At 38.2% G+C, this 22500-nt stretch overlaps 1 protein-coding gene across 4 annotated transcripts in view; it reads right to left on the reverse strand.

The window, feature by feature from the left end:
• The window catches only part of doc2b (double C2-like domains, beta), a 367984-nt gene that overhangs the window by 22451 nt on the left and 323033 nt on the right, over nucleotides 1-22500 (reverse strand). For all 4 annotated transcript variants that reach the window (XM_061962748.2, XM_061962749.2, XM_061962747.2 and 1 more), the window contains one exon: nucleotides 14272-14429. In XM_061962748.2, the coding sequence (XP_061818732.2) occupies nucleotides 14272-14429 (158 nt within the window). The remainder of the gene's footprint in view (nucleotides 1-14271; nucleotides 14430-22500) is intronic.

The raw sequence follows: 22500 nt of genomic DNA on the forward strand, positions 1-22500 counted from the left end.
CATATTAATTGATTGATTTACTTTAGTACAGCAAGTGAACATACGTGTTATTGATTAGTGAGAAATGGAAAAGGGGAAGGACTAAAAAGGCTATTAATAATAAAAATGATGAATAAAAAGAATAATACTAGTAATAATAATAAAAATGATGATTATCAATAATAATAGTGATGCTGTAAAATTGTACATGTCATGAGTACAGTACAACAATGAAATGCCTCATTCAGTATGGCGGAGTCAAAACTGTTGTGTTGTTCCGTCCACTAGAGGGAGCTGTGGTTCAGCCCTTCCTCCAACACAAGCATTACGTCACAAAATACCGTCTGTTGTTCTGCCATCCTTTTTATTTGACACGTTTTCATGTGCGGTTTCTCGACGCTGCCAGCCATTCCTGTATTTTCTCCCTTTTCTTTATGGACCCACGCAGATGTCAAATTTGGCTCGCAAGCGTCCCCACGGAAGCTTTGTCGATGAGGATAGGTGGACGGCGGATGTGATTGCTGTGGCCTAATGAAGCGACTGACCCTCCAGCAGAGAGAGAGAGAGAGAGAGAGAGAGAGAGAGAGAGAGAGAGAGAGAGAGAGAGAGAGAGAGAGAGAGAGAGAGAGAGAGAGACTTTCCAATGACTTCATATTTCGCAGCAGTAGGAGATAATGTCGCAGGCTTTCCTTTGACAAATTTCCAGATTTCCCAGAATTCCAGGTTTTCCAGGACATTTTTCCCATTTAAAATGAATTGGCCATTTTTCAAACTTTCCCTATTTCCACATTTTTCCAACGATTCAAACCATTCAACCGTCAACATATTTCACTCATCCTGGACAAAAAAAATTCCAGGAATTCCCAGAATTCCCGTTTTGTCAAACCCTTTTTTTCACCCTTTTTTCTAGCGACTACTCCTCCCACATTTTTCAACCCATTTCAACCGTTCCACCATCAAATCATTCCTCTTAATTAGGACAAAACACAAAGTTGTTTTTTGAACTGGAAAAATTCCCGGTTTTCCCGAAATTCCCGAAATTCTTTAATACCATTTTTCAATTGAAAATGTTAGTACTTCACCATTTCTCGACTGATTTGAAAAAAATCCAATACCAACCATTTCAACTCATTCAGAACATTCAAGCCTTTTAACATTTTTCCAAAAATTCCCGCTTTTCCCGAAATTCCCCGAAATTCTGTTGAAATTCCCATTGAAAAGAAAGGGACATTTTTCAAAGTTCCACAACTCCCACATTTTTCATCCCATTCAAACCGTTTCAATTCCAAAATATTCATCCGGTTCAAAATTGTGTGCTCACCTTCAGCAATTTAAAAAAAATTCCCGGATTTCCACGAATTCCCAGTTTTCTGGGACATTTTCCCCGTTCAAAATGAATTGTCCATTTTTTAAACTTCCACCATTTCCACATTTTTCCAGCGATTCAAACCATTCCACCTTCAACATATTTCACTCATTCTGGACATTCAAATTATCATTTTTTTCAAGTTAATTTTTTTTCCAGGAATTCCCAGAATTCACGTTTTTTTCAAACCTTTTTTCACCCTTTTTTCTGGCGACTGCTCCTCCCACATTTTCCAACCCATTTCAACCGTCCCACCGCCAAATCATTCCTCTTAATTAGGAAAAAAACAAAGTGGTTCTTTGAACTGGAAAAATTCCCGGTTTTCCCGAAATTACAGGAATTCCTTAATACCATTTCTCAATTAAAATTTTTAGTACTTCAGCATTTCTTGACCAATTTAAAAAAATTCCAACACCAACCCCTTCAGCTTATTCAGAACATTCAAGTCTTTTAACATTTTCCAAAAAATTCCCGCCTTTCCCAAAATTCCCAAATTTCTATTCTATTACATTTTTCATCACATTCAAACCGTTTGAATTCCAAAATATTCAGCCTGTTCAAAATTGTGTGCTCACCTTCAACAATTTAAGAAAATTCCCGGATTTCAAAGAATTCCCAGTTTTCTGGGATATTTTCCCCGTTCAAAATGAATTGTCCATTTTTTAAACTTCCACAATTCCCACATTTTTCAACCTATTCAAACCATTCCAACATCAACACATTCCATCTAACACTTTCCCAAGTTCCAAACCAAATTCCGTTTTTCCTGGAAATTCAAACTCTTCAACATTAAAACCATTCCAACATTCAAACTATTCTTACATTCATACTACATTCTGTCAGCATTTCAGTTCAACTTCAGCATTGGAGCATTCACACGCAATTCCTCCAGGAATTGCCTCTTCTAGTTCTTCTTCTTCTCCAGATTTTGGCGCGCTCTACGTCTACATTTTTCATCCGATTCAAACTGTTCCAACTTCACACTGTTCAGCCTATTCAGGAATCGCTGGCTTTCCCTTGACAAATTCCCAAAATTCCCAGATTTCCCAGAACTCCAGGTTTTCCGGGACATTTTTCCCCATTTAAAATAAATTGGCCATTTTTCAAACTTTCACCATTTCCACATTTTTCCAGCGATTCAAACCATTCCACCCTCAACATATTTCACTCATCCTGGACATTCAAATTATCATTTTTTTCAAGTTAAAAAAAATTCCAGGAATTCCCAGAAGTCCTGTTTTTTCACCCTTTTTTCTGGCGACTACTCCTCCCACATTTTTCAACCCATTTCAACCGTTTTACCATCAAATCATTCCTCTTGATCAGGAAAAAAAACAAAGTTGTTTTTTGAACTTGAAAAATCCCCTTTTTTCCTGAAATTCCTTAATACCATTTCTCAATTAAAATTGTTAGTACCTCAACATTTCTCGACCGATTTGAAAAATTCCAACACCGACCATTTCAACCCATTCAGAACATTCAAGTCTTTTAACATTTTCAAAAAAAATTCCCGCTTTTCCCGAAATTCCCAAATTTGTTTTGTAAATTCCCATTGAAATCAATGGGACATTCTTCAAAGTTCCACAATTCCCACATTTTTCATCTGATTCCAACTGTTCCAACTTCAAAATGTTCAGCCTGTTTGGAAATTGTGTGCTCTACTCCAACAATTCTAAAAGAATTCCAGGATTTCCCATAATTCCTTTTTTTAAATTTCATTTTCCCCATTCAAAATGAATTGTCCAGTTTTCAAACTTCCACAATACCCAAATTCTTCAACCCATTCAAACCATTCCAACATCAACACATTCAACTCATCCTAGACATTCAAACTGCCATTTTACCACAATCAACAAATTTCCAGGAATTCCTGTTTTTTTTCTAACCCTATTTCCAACAGTTTTCGTTTGACTACTCTTTTTACATTTTTCATCCCATTTTGAACTGTTCCACCATCAAAACATTTTTCTTAGTCAGGACAAAAAAACAAGTAGATTTAGGAACTAGAAACATTCCCGGTTTTACCGAAATTCCAGGAATTCCATCATACCATTTCTCAAGTAAAAAAACTGTTACTACTTCACCATTTCTTGACTGATTTAAACTATTCCAACACCAACCAATTCTCATTCAGGACATTCATGCTCCTAATCATTTTCAAAAAAATCCCGCTTTTCCCAAAAGTCCAAGAAGTTCTCATTGAAATAAATGGGCCATTTTTCCAAGTTCGCACAATTCCCACATTTTTCATCCTATTCAAACCAATCCAACATCAACACATTCCACTCATCCTGGACTTTCAAACTAACACTTTCCCCAAGTTTCAAGCCAAATTCCGGTTTCCTTTGAAATTCAAACTCTTTAAAGGGGAACATTATCACCAGACCTATATAAGCGTCACTATATACCTTGATGTTACAGAAAAAAGACCATATATGTTTTTAACCGATTTCCGAACTCTAAATGGGTGAATTTTGGCGAATTAAACGCCTTTCTATTATTCGCCCTGTGACGTCACATCGGGAAGCAATCCGCTATTTTCTTAAACACAGAGTCAAATCAGCTCTGTTATTTTCCGTTTTTTTCGACTGTTTTCCGTACCTTGGAGACATCATGCCTCGTCGGTGTGTTGTCGGAGGGTGTAACAACACGAACAGGGACGGATTCAAGTTGCACCAGTGGCCCAAATATGCAAAAGTGGCAAGAAATTGGACGTTTGTTCCGCACACTTTACCGACGAAAGCTATGCTACGACAGCGATGGCAAGAATGTGTGGATATCCTGCGACACTCAAAGCAGATGCATTTCCAACGATAAAGTCAAAGAAATCTTCTGCCAGACCCCCAGGAAAAGAGAGCGGATGAGGGTATGTCTACAGAATATATTAATTGATGAAAACTGGGCTGTCTGCACTCTCAAAGTGCATGTTGTTGCCAAATGTATTTCATATGCTGTAAACCTAGTTCATAGTTGTTAGTTTCCTTTAATGCCAAACAAACACATACCAATCGTTGGTTAGAAGGCGATCGCCGAATTGGTCCTCGCTTTCTCCCGTGTCGCTGGCTGTCGTGTCGTTTTTGTCGGTTTCGCTTGCATACGGTTCAAACCGATATGGCTCAATAGCTTCAGTTTCTTCTTCAATTTCGTTTTCGCTACCTGCCTCCACACTACAATCATCCGTTTCAATACATGCGTAATCTGTTGAATCGCTTAAGCCGCTGAAATCCGAGTCTGAATCCGAGCTAATGTCACTATAAACTTGCTGTTCTATCCGCCATGTTTGTTTGTGTTGGCATCACTATGTGACGTCACAGGAAAATGGACGGGTGTATATAACGATGGTTAAAATCAGGCACTTTGAAGCTTTTTTTTAGGGATATTGCGTGATGGGTAAAATTTTGAAAAAAACTTAGAAAAATAATATAAGCCACTGGGAACTGATTTTTAATGGTTTTAACCCTTCTGAAATTGTGATAATGTTCCCCTTTAACATTCAAACCATTCCAATGTTCAAACCATTTCAGTGTTTGTATACGATTTCAACATTCAAACCATTTCTACATTCATCCTACATCATACTTGCCAACCTTGAGACCTCCGATTTCGGGAGGTGGGGGGGTGGGGAGTGGGGGCGTGGTCGGGGCGTGGTTGGGGCGTGGTTAAGAGGGGAGGAGTATATTGACATATATATATATATATATACATCCTGAAAATATGCAAACAAATCTGTGTTTAGATAATTGATACTTCAAACTTGCATAAATATAACATGAATATAAGATAACTTGGCTTCTGAGGGTTTCAAATTGTAATGAATAAAATGGTAAAGTTGTTGATAAACAAGCAATCATTTTAATAATTAAATATGGTCATTTTAAATGAATTATTATGATAATTTAAAATTAATTATTTCAAATGTGTTTATTTTAATGTACCGGTATAATTCTATGGCTGGATGTAATAAGGAGTCAGAAAAAATACAAATAAAAATACAATTAATTTTGATGTTTTTAGCAAAATATTGTAAAAATGTATTTCGTTTTTTTTTTTTTTTAAATTAATAAATATATTTATTTTTAGGTAAGATAAACATAATTTATCTCTAGTCTGGATGATTTAGTTCTTGTCACCCTTTTGTCCTCCCGTCTGAAAAAAGGCTGTCCTCACTCAGGTCCGCATGGAGCTGGAGGGGGCGTGGCCTCCAGCTCCGGCTGAAAATCGGGAGATTTTCGGGAGAATATTTGTGCCGGGAGGTTTTCGGGTGAGGCGCTGAATTTCGGGAGTTTCCCGGAAAATTCGGGAGGGTTGGCAAGTATGTCCTACATTCCATTAGCATTTCAGTTCAGCATCAGCTTTTCAACAATCAAACAATTTCAACATTCAAACCATTCCAACATACAAACATTCATACTACATTCTGTCAGCATTTCAGTTCAACTTCAGCATCGGAGCATTCACACGCAATTCCTTCAGGAATTGCCTCATCTAGTTATATTTGTTTTCCGGCATTTTTTTAACATTCTCTATTTAATAATAAAATGTAATATTTAGCCTGTTGCGTACTATCAACCAGAACATGTTAAAAAAAAAGAATATACTGTAGCGTTGGTAATATCGTGTAGTGACACATTGTTGTAATAGTACTGCTAAGTTACAGTACGTCACCACACTTTAACTCTCATGTGGTGGCAACACACGACAAACAACATCAAAATAAACTCTTCCTATCGCTTCAGCCAGTAAAGGTATAATCTATTATTTGTCGGCGTGTCCTTCAAGCTCCACGGAGATTTTTTTTTCGCACCCGAAAACTGTTGGAAAAAATCGTCGCCAGACCCTCGCTTCTCTCCAAGCGCCTTTTGTTCAGGAGGTGTGCACAGCGGTGTCGGAAATTAATTGCACTTTCATTGCTCAGCCGGATGAAAGACGAGGGGAAATGCTTAGGTGCGATATATATATATATATATATATATATATATATATATATATATATAAAAAAAGGACTGTCCTTCAAATTGCATCTGCGTGCGGCGTCTCAGCGTGGCTTTTAATTACAGGTACTCTTGCCTCATTTCAGGAAAAAAAAAACCCTTCTGCTAATCCATGGCAGTGCATTGTGCGCGGACTAAAAATACATTTATTATGACTGGTTTGCACCTCCGCATTGAGAAATGTCTTTGGAAGAACGTGAGTCACGCACTAGAAGTGACTCTTTTCAATGTATTTCATGTTCAGTTTTTTTTGATTGATTGAAACATTTATTAGTAGATTGCACAGTGAAGTACATATTCCGTTCAATTGACCACTAAATGGTAACACCCCAATAAGTTTTTCAACTTGTTTAAGTCGGGGTCCACGTAAATCAATTCATGGTACAAATATATACTATCAGCATAATACAGTCACCACACAAGTTAATCATCAGAGTATACAGGTAAAAGCCAGTAAATTAGAATATTTTGAAAAACTTGATTTATTTCAGTAATTGCATTCAAAAGGTGTAACTTGTACATTATATTTATTCATTGCACACAGACTGATGCATTCAAATGTTTATTTCATTTAATTTTGATGATTTGAAGTGGCAACAAATGAAAATCCAAAATTCCGTGTGTCACAAAATTAGAATATTACTTAAGGCTAATACAAAAAAGGGATTTTTAGAAATGTTGGCCAACTGAAAAGTATGAAAATGAAAAATATGAGCATGTACAATACTCAATACTTGGTTGGAGCTCCTTTTGCCTCAATTACTGCGTTAATGCGGCGTGGCATGGAGTCGATGAGTTTCTGGCACTGCTCAGGTGTTATGAGAGCCCAGGTTGCTCTGATAGTGGCCTTCAACTCTTCTGCGTTTTTGGGTCTGGCATTCTGCATCTTCCTTTTCACAATACCCCACAGATTTTCTATGGGGCTAAGGTCAGGGGAGTTGGCGGGCCAATTTAGAACAGAAATACCATGGTCCGTAAACCAGGCACGGGTAGATTTTGCGCTGTGTGCAGGCGCCAAGTCCTGTTGGAACTTGAAATCTCCATCTCCATAGAGCAGGTCAGCAGCAGGAAGCATGAAGTGCTCTAAAACTTGCTGGTAGACGGCTGCGTTGACCCTGGATCTCAGGAAACAGAGTGGACCGACACCAGCAGATGACATGGCACCCCAAACCATCACTGATGGTGGAAACTTTACACTAGACTTCAGGCAACGTGGATCCTGTGCCTCTCCTGTCTTCCTCCAGACTCTGGGACCTCGATTTCCAAAGGAAATGCAAAATTTGCATGGTTGGGTGATGGTTTGGGGTGCCATGTCATCTGCTGGTGTCGGTCCACTCTGTTTCCTGAGATCCAGGGTCAACGCAGCCGTCTACCAGCAAGTTTTAGAGCACTTCATGCTTCCTGCTGCTGACCTGCTCTATGGAGATGGAGATTTCAAGTTCCAACAGGACTTGGCGCCTGCACACAGCGCAAAATCTACCCGTGCCTGGTTTACGGACCATGGTATTTCTGTTCTAAATTGGCCCGCCAACTCCCCTGACCTTAGCCCCATAGAAAATCTGTGGGGTATTGTGAAAAGGAAGATGCAGAATGCTAGACCCAAAAACGCAGAAGAGTTGAAGGCCACTATCAGAGCAACCTGGGCTCTCATAACACCTGAGCAGTGCCAGAAACTCATCGACTCCATGCCATGCCGCATTAACGCAGTAATTGAGGCAAAAGGAGCTCCAACCAAGTATTGAGTATTGTACATGCTCATATTTTTCATTTTCATACTTTTTAGTTGGCCAACATTTCTAAAAATCCCTTTTTTGTATTAGCCTTAAGTAATATTCTAATTTTGTGACACACGGAATTTTGGATTTTCATTTGTTGCCACTTCAAATCATCAAAATTAAATGAAATAAACATTTGAATGCATCAGTCTGTGTGCAATGAATAAATATAATGTACAAGTTACACTCTTTGAATGCAATTACTGAAATAAATCAAGTTTTTCAAAATATTCTAATTTACTGGCTTTTACCTGTATACATTGAATTATTTACCTTATTTACAATCCTGGGGGTGGGATTTTGGTTCGGACGGGCTAAAAGACAAGTTGTCTTGTATGTTCACTATTTTATTTAAGGACAAACTTGCAATAAGAAACATATGTTTAATGAACCGTCAAATTTTTTGTTAAAATAAAGCCAATAATGCAATTTTTTGTGGTCCCCTTTATTTAGAAAAGTATCAAAGTACCGAAAAGTATCGAAATACATTTTTCTACAGGTACCAAAATATTGGTATTGGGACAACACAACGTTGTATCAATGTCTTGTGCGTGCTGGGGTTTCTATTTGTCTGTTAGCAGATAAATAGATTGGAACTTTACTAATCCTTCGGGAAAATAGTTAGTAATTTACTCAAAAACCTAAGGGCGGATTTTCATGAAACTTTCAGGAAATGTCCACAATGGGATAAGGAACAAATGATTACATTTTGCGCCTGGTTTGAACCATTTGTATTATGTTACCTTTAAGGATGTAACGATTTAAAATGTAAATGTCATTTCGTGGTTATCATTGTCATCACGATACTGTTGAATGTTCCCAAAAAGTGCTTATAAAGTAAGTATATGGTCCGTGTACCTTCCGTTCATTCTATTTCCAAATTCTGAAACGCAAATCAAAAAACAGAATTAGGACCGTTTTTTGGATTTTTATTATATACTGTATAGCAGATTTGAAAACAAACAAAAAAGGGTTGATTTTCATTAAATTATTGCCATATAATTGGATTTTCTGCTGTTTTTCTTGTATGGATTTAAATTTTTCCAGATAAACACAAAAATTAAAAAAAAATGTTAATCCAAAATGCAAAAATGCGTGGTTTAGAGATGCGCGGATAGGCAATTTATTTCATCCGCAACCGCGTCAGAAAGTCGTCAACCATCCGCCATCCACCCGATGTAACGTTTGATCAGAACTGCACCCGCCCGCCATCCGCCCGTTGTTATATATCTAATATTAATTAAAAAAAAAAAAAAAGGGTGAAAACTACGCGAATTGCACCTTGTGCAGACAAGATTTTTCGATCGGACACGGAGGAATTAGCGATGTAAAAGACTACGTTGGGACAAAAAAAACACAAGTCTAATGCCGTTGCTAGCGATACAAGTGGAAAACTTTCAACGTTTTTCGTCGCCCAAACAGATTCTTTGGATGTGATAAATGCCGAAGTTTTATTTACGGAGGCAATAATTGAGCATGGACTTCCAATCGCACTGGCTGATCACATGGGACAGTTAATAATGTAATGCAACCTTTAAAAATCATTACGCGGTGATCGCGATCCCAAAAATAAACTTTTCTTGCATGATAATGTCCAGAAAAATTTGCTTTATATTACTATAGAGTCCTTTTAACGAATGAGTTTGATGGTTTATCACAAACCTTAAATGAAATTCCATGGCCACTGTCCTGCTCTCTATATCAACCAGGGTGAGCCCCACCCCTTTCGTGAGCGCACTGCGAAAGCGGACGAGGCGGGGTGTCGGTGCGGTGGGCGCGGTAGTGACCCTGGACGTGCGTCGGGCCCTTCTCGCGGATCTCCTCAGCTACGGCTCCCGGTGGGGCCCTCTCGGGGGAAGGGGCCTCGGTCCCGGACCCCGGCGAGGCGTCCCTTCTCCGCTCCGTAAAAGTGTCCATCTCTTTTATTTTTTTTTCTTCTGTTGTGGCATATGCAGCAGGTGCCTGCTCGTTTTTCGTATGTGGGTAACAACATTTAACTATGTATATATATTTCCGAATTGGTTTAACTGCCACCCGCAAAAAAAATAAAAAAATAAAAAAAATATCTAATTAATCCGCCCGACCCGACCCGCGAGCGGATAAAATCTTATTGTTTTTAATTTCATCCGCCCGATCCGCGGATAATCCGCGGATAATCCGCGGACTCCGCGGTTGTGTCCGCAAACCGCGTATCTCTAGCGTGGTTATCTGTGTGATGACAAATTGAACCGGAGGCAGTATTTTCGCTTTTCCTTTGTGTTTAGCATGTTTTTAGCATCTTTGTTCAGCAGGAGTCCTATTGTACCGTATTTTTCGGAGTATAAGTCGCACCGGAGTATAAGTCGCACCGGCCGAAAATGCATAACAGAGAAGGAAAAAAACATATGTAATTTGCAGTGGAGTATAAGTCGCATTTTTTGGGAAAATTTATTTGATAAAACCCAACACCAAGAATAGAAATTTGAAAGGCAATTTAAAATAAATAAAGAATAGTGAACAACAGGCTGAATAAGTGTACGTTATATGAGGCATAAATAACCAACTGAGAAGGTGCCTGGTATGTTAACGTAACATATTATGGTAAGAGTCATTCAAATAACTATAACATATAGAACATGCTATACGTCAGGGGTGCTCACACTTTTTCTGCAGGCGAACTACTTTTCAATTGATCAAGTCGTGGGGATCTACCTCATTCATATATATATAATTTATATTTACTTATTTATGAAGTATATGTTTTTGTTAACAAGTTAAAGGTGTTTAATGATAATACAAGCATGTTTAACACATATAGTTAATATTGTTAATAAGTTAAAGGTGTTTAATGATAATACAAGCATGTTTAACACATATAGTTAATATTGTTAATAAGTTAAAGGTGTTTAATGATAATACAAGCATGTTTAACACATATAGTTAATATTGTTAATAAGTTAAAGGTGTTTAAAGATAATGCAAGCATGTTTAACACATATAGTTAATATTGTTAATAAATTAAAGGGGTTTAATGATAATACAAGAATGTTTAACACATATAGTTAATATTGTTAATAAGTTAAAGGTGTTTAATGATAATACAAGCATGTTTAACACATATAGTTAATATTGTTAATAAGTTAAAGGTGTTTAAAGATAATGCAAGCATGTTTAACACATATAGTTAATATTGTTAATAAATTAAAGGGGTTTAATGATAATACAAGAATGTTTAACACATATAGTTAATATTGTTAACAAGTTAAAGGTGTTTAAAGATAATACAATCATGTTTAACACATATAGTTAATATTGTTAACAAGTCAAAGGTGTTTAATGATAATACAAGCATGTTTAACACATATAGTTAATATTGTTAATAAGTTAAAGGTGTTTAAAGATAATACAAGCATGTTTAACACATATAGATTCCTTTCTTTCATGAAGACAAGAATATAAGTTGGTGTATTACCTGATTCTGATGACTTGCATTGATTGGAATCAGACAGTAGTGATAACGTCCACATTTTCGAATGGAGGAGAAAAAAAGTCCTCCTTTCTGTCCAATACCACATGAAAGTGGTTGGTTTTTGGCATCTTATTCATCCAGCTTCCGTACTCTTTTGTATACACTTTACAAGAAATACATTGTTGGCAAACTCCGTAGCTTGCTAGCTTGTGCACAAGCTCATCTCAGAAGACCCTCGGGTGCCGTGAATGTCAATCAAGTGACGAAAGTGGCGTCATAGTGAAGATTTATGATCGCTCATTTTTAGGACTATTTTTTTAATGCCTGGCTGGTGATCGACTGACACACCCTCCATGATCGACTGGTAGCTCGCGATCGACGTAATGAGCACCCCTGCTATACGTTTACCAAAAAATCTGTCACTCCTAATCGATAAATCCCATGAAATCTTATACGTCTAGTCTCTTATGTGAATGAGCTAAATAATATTATTTGATATTTTACGGTAATGTGTTAATAATTTCACACATAAGTCGCTCCTGAGTATAAGTCGCACCCTCGGCCAAACTATGAAAAAAACTGCGACTTATAGTCTGAAAAATACGGTAGTTTAAAAAAAAACGTCATTAAATAGTTGTCCAACTTCTATTTTACAAATTAAAATAGAAAAAAATGGCCTGAAATTTGTTTTTTGATTTGCATTTAAGAATTGGAAATAGAATGAACGGAAGGTACACGGGCCGTGTATGTTTTGGTTATTAGATTTTCTTTTCATAAATAGGAATTTAAAAACAACAACAAAAAAACCCCCAACTTTATTTATATTTGTATTTTGTTTTGAAACACAAAAACTAAAACTGAAAAACAAAGCGTTCCTTCTTTTTCTGTGCCGAAGAGCAATAACCACATCTAAAAAAATGGTCAGATTTACATTTTACATTTCATATAACAAAAATGTTATGGTTAGTCAGCAGAATTGAAAATAATGACCAAAACCAGACCTTTTGTCATAATCCAAAAACTATTATACGCGATAAACTTCCTTTTACACTTGTATGACAGTTGCTATTTAAACGCGAGCTCTCAGACTGGCATGTAGGGAAAAAAACAGTGTGGTGACGTATCCTGTGTTTATATGTGAAAACATATATTTAGTTTTTCAATTGTATTTTTTTGCGTTTAAAAAAAAAAATCTAATAAACCAATAGTTTTTGGGTTTTTCAATTCTCTTTATGAAAAGACAATTCCATGACCAAAAACTACGCATACAGTTTTATTTAAATAAATAAACACATTTATTTATTCATTTTATTTTATTTGTTTTAAAATGTGTTTAAATTAATAAATAAATGCATCTATGTATTTATTCTAAAATGTATTATATTAAATATACTTTTTAAATGTTTTTATTTAAGTGTTTTGATGTATTTTAAGCGCATTAAGACACAAAGAAAAAATTGTTTCGAATAGACTACAACTTTACTAACAGTTTTTGTATTTGACGTGAACGATCGTAATACGACATAAAACGATATAATTCTCTGGTGTTTATATCGTAATTTTACATCTGGGCTGCGGCTGATGCGACTTTGAGGTACTTGATAATGTGATAATGACACTAAGAAATGTAGATTATTTTCCGTAATGGGGATAATTATTTTTGTTGTACTGTGTATGGAGACACACACTGTAATTAGCTGCTAGCCACTTGTCAGCTGTGGGACAAAAATAAATACAGCGTGTGTGAACGGCATGAAGGAGGAACAGTTGAAAAGCCAGCATCTGTGAGGGTATGGGGTTGTATTAGTGCCCAAGACATGGGTAACGTACACATCTGTGAAGGCACCATTAATGCTGGAAGGTACATACAGGTTTTGGAGCAACATATGTTGCCATCCAAGCAACGTTATCATGGACGCCCCTGCTTATTTCAGTAAGACAATGCCAAGCTATGTGTTACAACAGCGTGGCTTCATAGTAAAAGAGTGCGGGTACTAGACTGGCCTGCCTGTAGTCCAGACCTGTCTCCCGTTGAAAATGTGTGGCGCTATACGAAGCCTAAAATACCACAACGGAGACCCCCGGACGGTTGAACAACTTAAGCTGTACATCAAGCAAGAATGGGAAAGAATTCCACCTGAAAAGCTCTCAAAAATGGTTCTACCAATTCCCAAACGTTTACCGAGTGTTGTTAAAAGGAAAGGCCATGTAACACAGTGGTAAAAATGCCAACTTTTTTGCAATGTGTTGCTGCCATTAAATTCTAAGTTAATGATTATTTGCAAAAAAAACAAAACACGTTTTCCTAGTTCGAACATTAAATATCTTGTCTTTGCAGTCTATTCAATTGAATATAAGTAGAAAATGATTTTATTTACCATTTACACAACGTGCCAACTTCACTGGTTTTGGGTTTTGTATTACAACGTTTGTGATGGGCATTAAAAGGCATTCATTGGCAGTGACGATTACGTACTTTTCCCGATACATCATAATTCTGGCCCTTTAGAATATCCTAATGTCGCCAAATAATTAACATTGTCCACCTCTTAAGGACTTAATAATTTGTAATCAATGATCTAAATGTCGTTTTTAGTGTTCCAAATGAGAAGAAAGCGAATCTATGACCTTTGACCACAGTCCTCCTGGTGCAGGGAAGTGTCCCAATATTTTTTTGTACGTCCTGTCCTTGTTGTTGCCAGGCAGACTCACGTTTTAACGTAGGGGTCGGAGAAGCCATTGGCGTCCATGGCGGCCAGGTGAGCGCAGCGAATGATGCCCACCACCAGGCAGGACTTCTGGGTGTTGTACTTGAGGGAAATCATGATGCGTCCTCGCTCCTCCAGCGACTTGTCCTCTGTCTTGTTAACCTGCGGTGGAGGATAAAAGCCACATTAATGAATTGAGCTTTTTTTTTCTTTTTTTTGTTCAGCCAGCACAGGTGTCGCCTCCCACACGCTCTTGTGCATTTTTTAATTAGCTGGCGCCGCATTCGGGAGGCAATCAAAGCTCATAAACATAAAAAGTCAGCCGAGGCGCTGGCTTGACGAGGTATTTTTTTTAAACCAACCAAACACTGCTTGATGCCATCGCCGCATTAGTTAATAACTCCATTAGGCTTTTGAGATTACTACAGTACTTTATTAACCAGACAGGCACAAAGTCGCCATCCCAACACTCTAAAGCGGAGGCGTCCCAACTTTTGAGAGCCGCACACTGAAAAATCAAAGCATGCGGGGGTCATTTAGATTTTTTTCATTTTCACAACCAATACAATATATGGATTTATTTTCAACCTTTTGTTTAGTCCCAGGGACTTGGAAGGGTCTCAGTCATCCATCCATCCATCCATCCATCTTCTTCCGCTTATCCGAGGTCGGGTCGCGGGGGCAGCAGCCTAAGCAGGGAAGCCCAGACTTCCCTCTCCCCAGCCACTTCGTCCAGCTCCTCCCGGGGGATCCCGAGGCGTTCCCAGGCCAGCCGGGAGACATAGTCTTCCCAACGTGTCCTGGGTCTTCCTCGTGGCCTCCTACCGGTCGGACATGCCCTAAACACCTCCTTAGGGAGGCGCTCGGGTGGCATCCTGACCAGATGCCCGAACCACCTCATCTGGCTCCTCTCGATGCGGAGGAGCAGCGGCTTTACTTTGAGCTCCTCCCGGATGACAGAGCTTCTCACCCTATCTCTAAGGGAGAGCCCCGCCACCCGGCGGAGGAAACTCATTTCGGCCGCTTGTACCCGTGATCTTGTCCTTTCGGTCATAACCCAAAGCTCATGACCATAGGTGAGGATGGGAACGTAGATCGACCGGTAAATTGAGAGCTTTGCCTTCCGGCTCAGCTCCTTCTTCACCACAACGGATCGATACAGCGTCCGCATTACTGAAGACGCCGCACCGATCCGCCTGTCGATCTCACGATCCACTCTTCCCTCACTCGTGAACAAGACTCCGAGGTACTTGAACTCCTCCACTTGGGGCAAGATCTCCTCCCCAACCCGGAGATGGCACTCCACCCTTTTCCGGGCGAGAACCATGGACTCGGACTTGGAGGTGCTGATTCTCATCCCAGTCGCTTCACACTCGGCTGCGAACCGATCCAGTGAGAGCTGAAGATCCTGGCCAGATGAAGCCATCAGGACCAAATCATCTGCAAAAAGCAGAGACCTAATCCTGCAGCCACCAAACCGGATCCCCTCAACGCCTTAACTGCGCCTAGAAATTCTGTCCATAAAAGTTATGAACAGAATCGGTGACAAAGGGCAGCCTTGGCGGAGTCCAACCCTCACCGGAAACGTGTCCGACTTACTGCCGGCAATGCGAACCAAGCTCTGACACTGATCATACAGGGAGCGGACCGCCACAATCAGACAGTCCGAAACCCCATACTCTCTGAGCACTCCCCACAGGACTTCCCGAGGGACACGGTCGAATGCCTTCTCCAAGTCCACAAAGCACATGTAGACTGGTTGGGCAAACTCCCATGCACCCTCAAGGACCCTGCCGAGAGTATAGAGCTGGTCCACAGTTCCACGACCAGGACGAAAACCACACTGTTCCTCCTGAATCCGAGGTTCGACTATCCGGCGTAGCCTCCTCTCCAGTACACCTGAATAGACCTTACCGGGAAGGCTGAGAATTATATATAATAATATATAATAAATAAATAATAAATAATAAATAAATAATACATAATACATACAACATACTACATAAATAATAAATACATTCTAACAAGTGTTCAGTTCAGTTCAGTTTCAGTTTATTTGGAACGTGCATACGATACAATGTAATGCATCACATAATTCCAGTTGTTTCATTACAGCACGTCCGAAAAGGAGCAGGAAGAAGCCGAGCTTAGTTAATCCTACCCCTTTTCATACATTTCGTACCAATTTTATCCCATTTCATTGTTCTCTGTAACAGAACAGTGAACAAATAATAAATACATATTTTTACCATAGTAAGTAAACAATATTAAATACACAAATAATCTTTATGTAAAAAAAAAATTAATGAAGTTTTTTTCTGTTTTGCTTTATACGTTATGCCCTTTTTGCCAAAACCCTGTTTTTTACGTCAAAAACAAAATATGCAATATTTTCCCCACAAAAATGATGTGAATTAATTGGAGCCTTAAATAGGTCAATAAATGATAACACCACTGATTTTAATTCAGTATTATTTTTGAGCAATATCTATATATATTTTTTAAAAGTCCCACTAAACTTTTTGGGGGTGCAGTCATGAAAGTGTTAAAAATAGGTCATACGATTTTTTTGTTACTTTCAACGCTTATGTCTCATCTAGATCAACTTCAAATCTATAAGTTCCATTTGATCTTTTTAATAGTTTTTACATGTTTTTTTTGGTTTGTTTTAGGCCCTTTTTGTCAAAGATAAATTAGTTTTTTATATGGCAAACACAAAATATGCAATATTTCCCCCCCAAAAATATTTAAAAGTGGAATTTTTAAGGGAAGTATTTTCAGCCTTAAACAGGTCAATAATTCATAACATTGATATTGATTCATAATTTGACAGTTTTAAAAATAATAATGTCCCACTAAAATTCTTTGGGGTCCCACTCATAAGTGTTAAAAATAAGTCATACATTTTATTTTTTAACTTTCAACACTTAAATCTCTAGATCAACTTTAGATCTATCCGTTCATTTCAAGTTTTTGCTATTTTTCCATGTTTTTTTTGGTTTGTTTTATGCCCTTATTGTCAAAGAAAACTTTGTTTTTTATATGGCAAAAACACAAAATATGCAATATTTTACCCCCAAAATTATGTGAATTAATTGGAGCCTTAAATAGGTCAACAATTCATAACACCACTGATTTTATTTCAGTATTTTTTAGCAATATCTATATATATTTTTAAAAGTCCCACTAAACTTTTTGGGGGTTCAAAATTACCCCACTCATAAAAGTGTTAAAAATAAGTAACACATTTTTATTTGTTTACTTTCAACGCTTATGTCTCGTCTACAAACTGTTTGTAGATCATTTTCAGATCTATAAGGCCCATTTGAACTTTTTAGTAGTTTAACATGTTTTTCTTTGTTTTAGGCCCTTTTTGTCAAAGAAGTATATATACATGTGCATGTATGTATATATATATATATATATATATATATATATATATATATATATATATATATATATATATATATATATATATATAATATAATATTTTTAAAAGTCCCACTAAACTTTTTGGGGGTGCACTCATAAAAGTGTTAAAAATAAGTCATACAATTTTTTTTTAACTTTCAACACTTATGTCTCGTCTAGATCAACTTCAGATCTATAAAGTCCATTTGAACTTTTTAATAGTTTTTACATGTTTTTTTTTTTTGTTTTAGGCCCTTTTTGTCAAATAAAACTTAGTTTTTTATATGGCAAATACACAAAATATGCAATATTTCCCCCCCCAAAATATTTAAAAGTAGAATTTTTAAGGGAAGTATTTTCAGCCTTAAACAGGTCAATAATTCATAACATTGATATTGATTCATAATTTGACAGTTTTAAAAATAATAAAGTCCCACTAAAATTATTTGGGATTCAAAAGGGTCCCACTCATAAGTGTTAAAAATAAGTCATTCATTTTATTTTTTAACTTTCAATGCTTAAATCTCTAGATCAACTTCAGATCTATCTGTTCATTTCAAGTTTTTGCTAATTTTTCATGTTTTTTTGGTTTGTTTTATGCCCTTAATGTCAAAGAAATTTTTTTTTTTTTCTGGCAAAAACACAAAATATGCAATATTTTACCCCCAAGATTATGTGAATTAATTGGAGCCTTAAATAGGTCAATAATTCACAACACCACTGATTTTATTTCAGTATTTTTTTTAGCAATATCTATATATATTTCTAAAAGTCCCACTTAACTTTTTGGGGGTTAAAAATAAAAATAAGTAATACTTTTTTCTTTTTCTTTTTTTTTTTTTTACTTTTACTTTTTACTTTGCTTATGTCTCGTCTAGATCAACTTCAGATCTATAAGGTCCATTTGAACTTTTTAATAGTTTTACATGTTAATTTTTTTTGTTTTAGGCCCTTTTTGTCAAAGAAAACTTTGTTTTTTATATGGCAAACACACAAAATATGCAATATTTCCCCCCAAAAAATATTTCAAAATGGAATTTTTAAAGTGAAGTATTTGCAGCCTTAAACAGGTCAATAATTTATAACATTGATATTGATTCATAATTTGACAGTTTTAAAAATAATAAAGTATTTAAATTAATCAATTTGCCTGAAATAAAAAAATCTATTTTTATTTAAACCTATAAAAAAATGTAAACCGACTTGAACTATTTTATACTGTAAAAAAAAGGGAATAAACTCAATATATAATATAATAAATTTGATGAGCATCCTTAACTCAGGAGCACAATACAGTAAATAAAACACTTTAACCTACACAACAAAAATGTATAAAACATTTGGTGCTAATTATGTTTTTTTCATCAAAATGAGGACATTTTCACATTTGCGAGGCCGCTTGTTTGCGGTAGTTGTCGCAAAAAAAATAGCACAAATGCATCTTGCAGGTAAAAGAGTATTTCAATTGACAAGTACAAACCCCGTTTCCATATGAGTTGGGAAATTCTGTTAGATGTAAATATAAACGGAATACAATGATTTGCAAATCATTTTTAACCCATATTCAGTTGAATATGCTACAAAGACAACATATTTGATGTTCAAACTGATAAACTTTTTTTTTGTTGCAAATAATCATTAACTTTAGAATTTGATGCCAGCAACACGTGACAAAGAAGTTGGGAAAGGTGGCAATAAATACTGATAAAGTTGAGGAATGCTCATCAAACACTTATTTGGAACATCCCACAGGTCAACAGGCTAATTGGGAACAGGTGGGTGCCATGATTGGGTATAAAAGTAGATTATATGAAATTCACAAACAAGGATGGGGCGAGGGTCACCACTTTGTCAGCAAATGCGTGAGCAAATTGTTGAACAGTTTAAGAAAAACCTTTCTCAACCAGCTATTGCAAGGAATTTAGGGATTTCACCATCTACGGTCCGTAATATCATCAAAGGGTTCAGAGAATCTGGAGAAATCACTGCACGTAAGCAGCTACGCCCGTGACCTTCGATCCCTCAGGCTGTACTGCATCAACAAGCGACATCAATGTGTAAAGGATATCACCACATGGGCTCAGGAACACTTCAGAAACCCACTGTCAGTAACTACAGTTGGTCGCTACGTCTGTAAGTGCAAGTTAAAACTCTCCTATGCAAGGCGAAAACCGTTTATCAACAACACCCAGAAATGGATGGACTGACACAAAGTCCACATTTCAAATTGTTTTTGGAAACTGTGGATATCGTGTCCTCCGGACCAAAGAGGAAAAGAACCATCCGGATTGTTATAGGCGCAAAGTTGAAAAGCCAGCATCTGTGATGGTATGGGGGTGTATTAGTGCCCAAGACATGGGTAACTTACACATCTGTGAAGGCGCCATTAATGCTGAAAGGTACATACAGGTTTTGGAGCAACATATGTTGTCATCCAAGCAACGTTACCATGGACGCCCCTTATTATTTCAGCAAGACAATGCCAAGCCACGTGTTATATCACCGTGGCTTCATAGTAAAAGACTGCGGGTACTAGACTGGCCTGCCTGTAGTCCAGACCTGTCTCCCATTGAAAATGTGTGGCGCATTATGACGCCTAAAATACCACAACGGAGACCCCCGGACTGTTGAACAACTTAAGCTGTACATCAAGCAAGAATGGGAAAGAATTCCACCTGAGAAGCTTAAAAAATGTATCTCCTCAGTTCCCAAACATTTACTGAGTGTTGTTAAAAGGAAAGGCCATGTAACACAGTGGTGAACATGCCCTTTCCCAACTACTTTGGCACGTGTTGCAGCCATGAAATTCTAAGTTAATCATTATTTGCAAAAAAAAAGTTTATGAGTTTGAACATCAAATATGTTGTCTTTGTAGTGCATTCAACTGAATATGGGTTGAAAATGATTCGCAAATCATTGTATTCCGTTTATATTTACATCTAACACAATTTCCCTACTCATATGGAAACGGGGTTTGTAGTTAAACGCCACACAAAACACTGGCGCGTCTAGGAGCGCACAAAAGACTACGGCCAAACTCAAAACTCGGTAACACTAGAACAATTTCCCTTGTGGATCAATAAAGTTTGTCTAACTCTAAGTCTAAAAGTTACGGTGAGGCGTGAAATGAACAAAGAGCATACCGCAGCAGTCAATTATCGAGCGCCAACTAAAGCGCGAGGCTGGCTAAAGAAGGCTGTTTGAGTATTGACTCAAATCAGGAGGACCCAACAGCGCTCTGAGGCAGGGGTCAAGTTACTTCAGGAAGTGCAAACCATAAAAGGAAAATACAAACAAAATAAGAGCGCTAGACCAGAACTAAAGCATAACACACAGGAAAATGCCAACAAACTGAAAATAAAGCATGGGCAAAGTTAGTTAGGATTAATGGCTGCAATTAGCATGTTTTAGTGCACACCTTTTCAAAATGTTCTCCTCCCCAACCCGGAGTGCCATCTCCGGGTTGGGGAGGAGATCTTGCCCCAAGTGGAGGAGTTCAAGTACCTCGGAGTCTTGTTCACGAGTGAGGGAAGAGTGGATCGTGAGATCGACAGGCGGATCGGTGCGGCGTCTTCAGTAATGCGGACGCTGTATCGATCCGTTGTGGTGAAGAAGGAGCTGAGCCGGAAGGCAAAGCTCTCAATTTACCGGTCGATCTACGTTCCCATCCTCACCTATGGTCATGAGCTTTGGGTTATGACCGAAAGGACAAGATCACGGGTACAAGCGGCCGAAATGAGTTTCCTCCGCCGGGTGGCGGGGCTCTCCCTTAGAGATAGGGTGAGAAGCTCTGTCATCCGGGGGGAGCTCAAAGTAAAGCCGCTGCTCCTCCGCATCGAGAGGAGCCAGATGAGGTGGTTCGGGCATCTGGTCAGGATGCCACCCGAGCGCCTCCCTAAGGAGGTGTTTAGGGCATGTCCGACCGGTAGGAGGCCACGAGGAAGACCCAGGACACGTTGGGAAGACTATGTCTCCCGGCTGGCCTGGGAACGCCTTGGGATCCCCCGGGAGGAGCTGGACGAAGTGGCTGGGGAGAGGGAAGTCTGGGCTTCCCTGCTTAGGCTGCTGCCCCCGCGACCCGACCTCGGATAAGCGGAAGAAGATGGATGGATGGATGGATTTTCAAAATGGGGTTGGAAGCCTGATACTGATAAAGCTTATTCCCTAAGGCCCGCCCCACTATTCAAGAAGAACTGGGCCGAGTCATACCAAAGACTATAAAAATAGGACCCATTACCTCCCTGCTTGGCACTCAGCATCAACGTTTGGAATTGGGGGTTAAATCACCAAAAATGATTCCCCGAGCGTGGCCACCGCCGCTGCTCACTGCTCCCCTCACCTCCCAGGGGGTGGAACAAGGGGATGGGTCAAATGCAGAGAATAATTTCACCACATTGTGTGTGTGTGTGTGTGTGTGTGTGACAATCATTGGTACTTTAACTTTAACTTATACTGCAGTCTGCACGTATCTCTTATGTGTGACTGCCATCTACTGGTCACCCTTATTTCGCCATGTACCAAATAAAATAGCCTCGAGGTCGGTAAGCACAACCAAAATGATTCCGTACATTAGGCGCACCGAGTTATAAGGTGCACTGTCGAGTTTTGAGAAAATAAAAGGATTTAAAGTGCGCCTTATAGTCCGAAAAATATGGGAGTTAAAAAAAAAGGTAAACGGTGGAGGTCGAGTGGCCAAAACATTAGCTTCATATTCAACACACTCTCATCATATAAGTATAATTGCCTTTTTACTTTGCACACACACGCACACGCACACACACACACACACACACACACACACACACACACTTAACGCCCTCCG

Source organism: Nerophis lumbriciformis, linkage group LG09, assembly GCF_033978685.3.
Source record: "Nerophis lumbriciformis linkage group LG09, RoL_Nlum_v2.1, whole genome shotgun sequence".
Classification (NCBI taxonomy): domain Eukaryota; kingdom Metazoa; phylum Chordata; class Actinopteri; order Syngnathiformes; family Syngnathidae; genus Nerophis; species Nerophis lumbriciformis.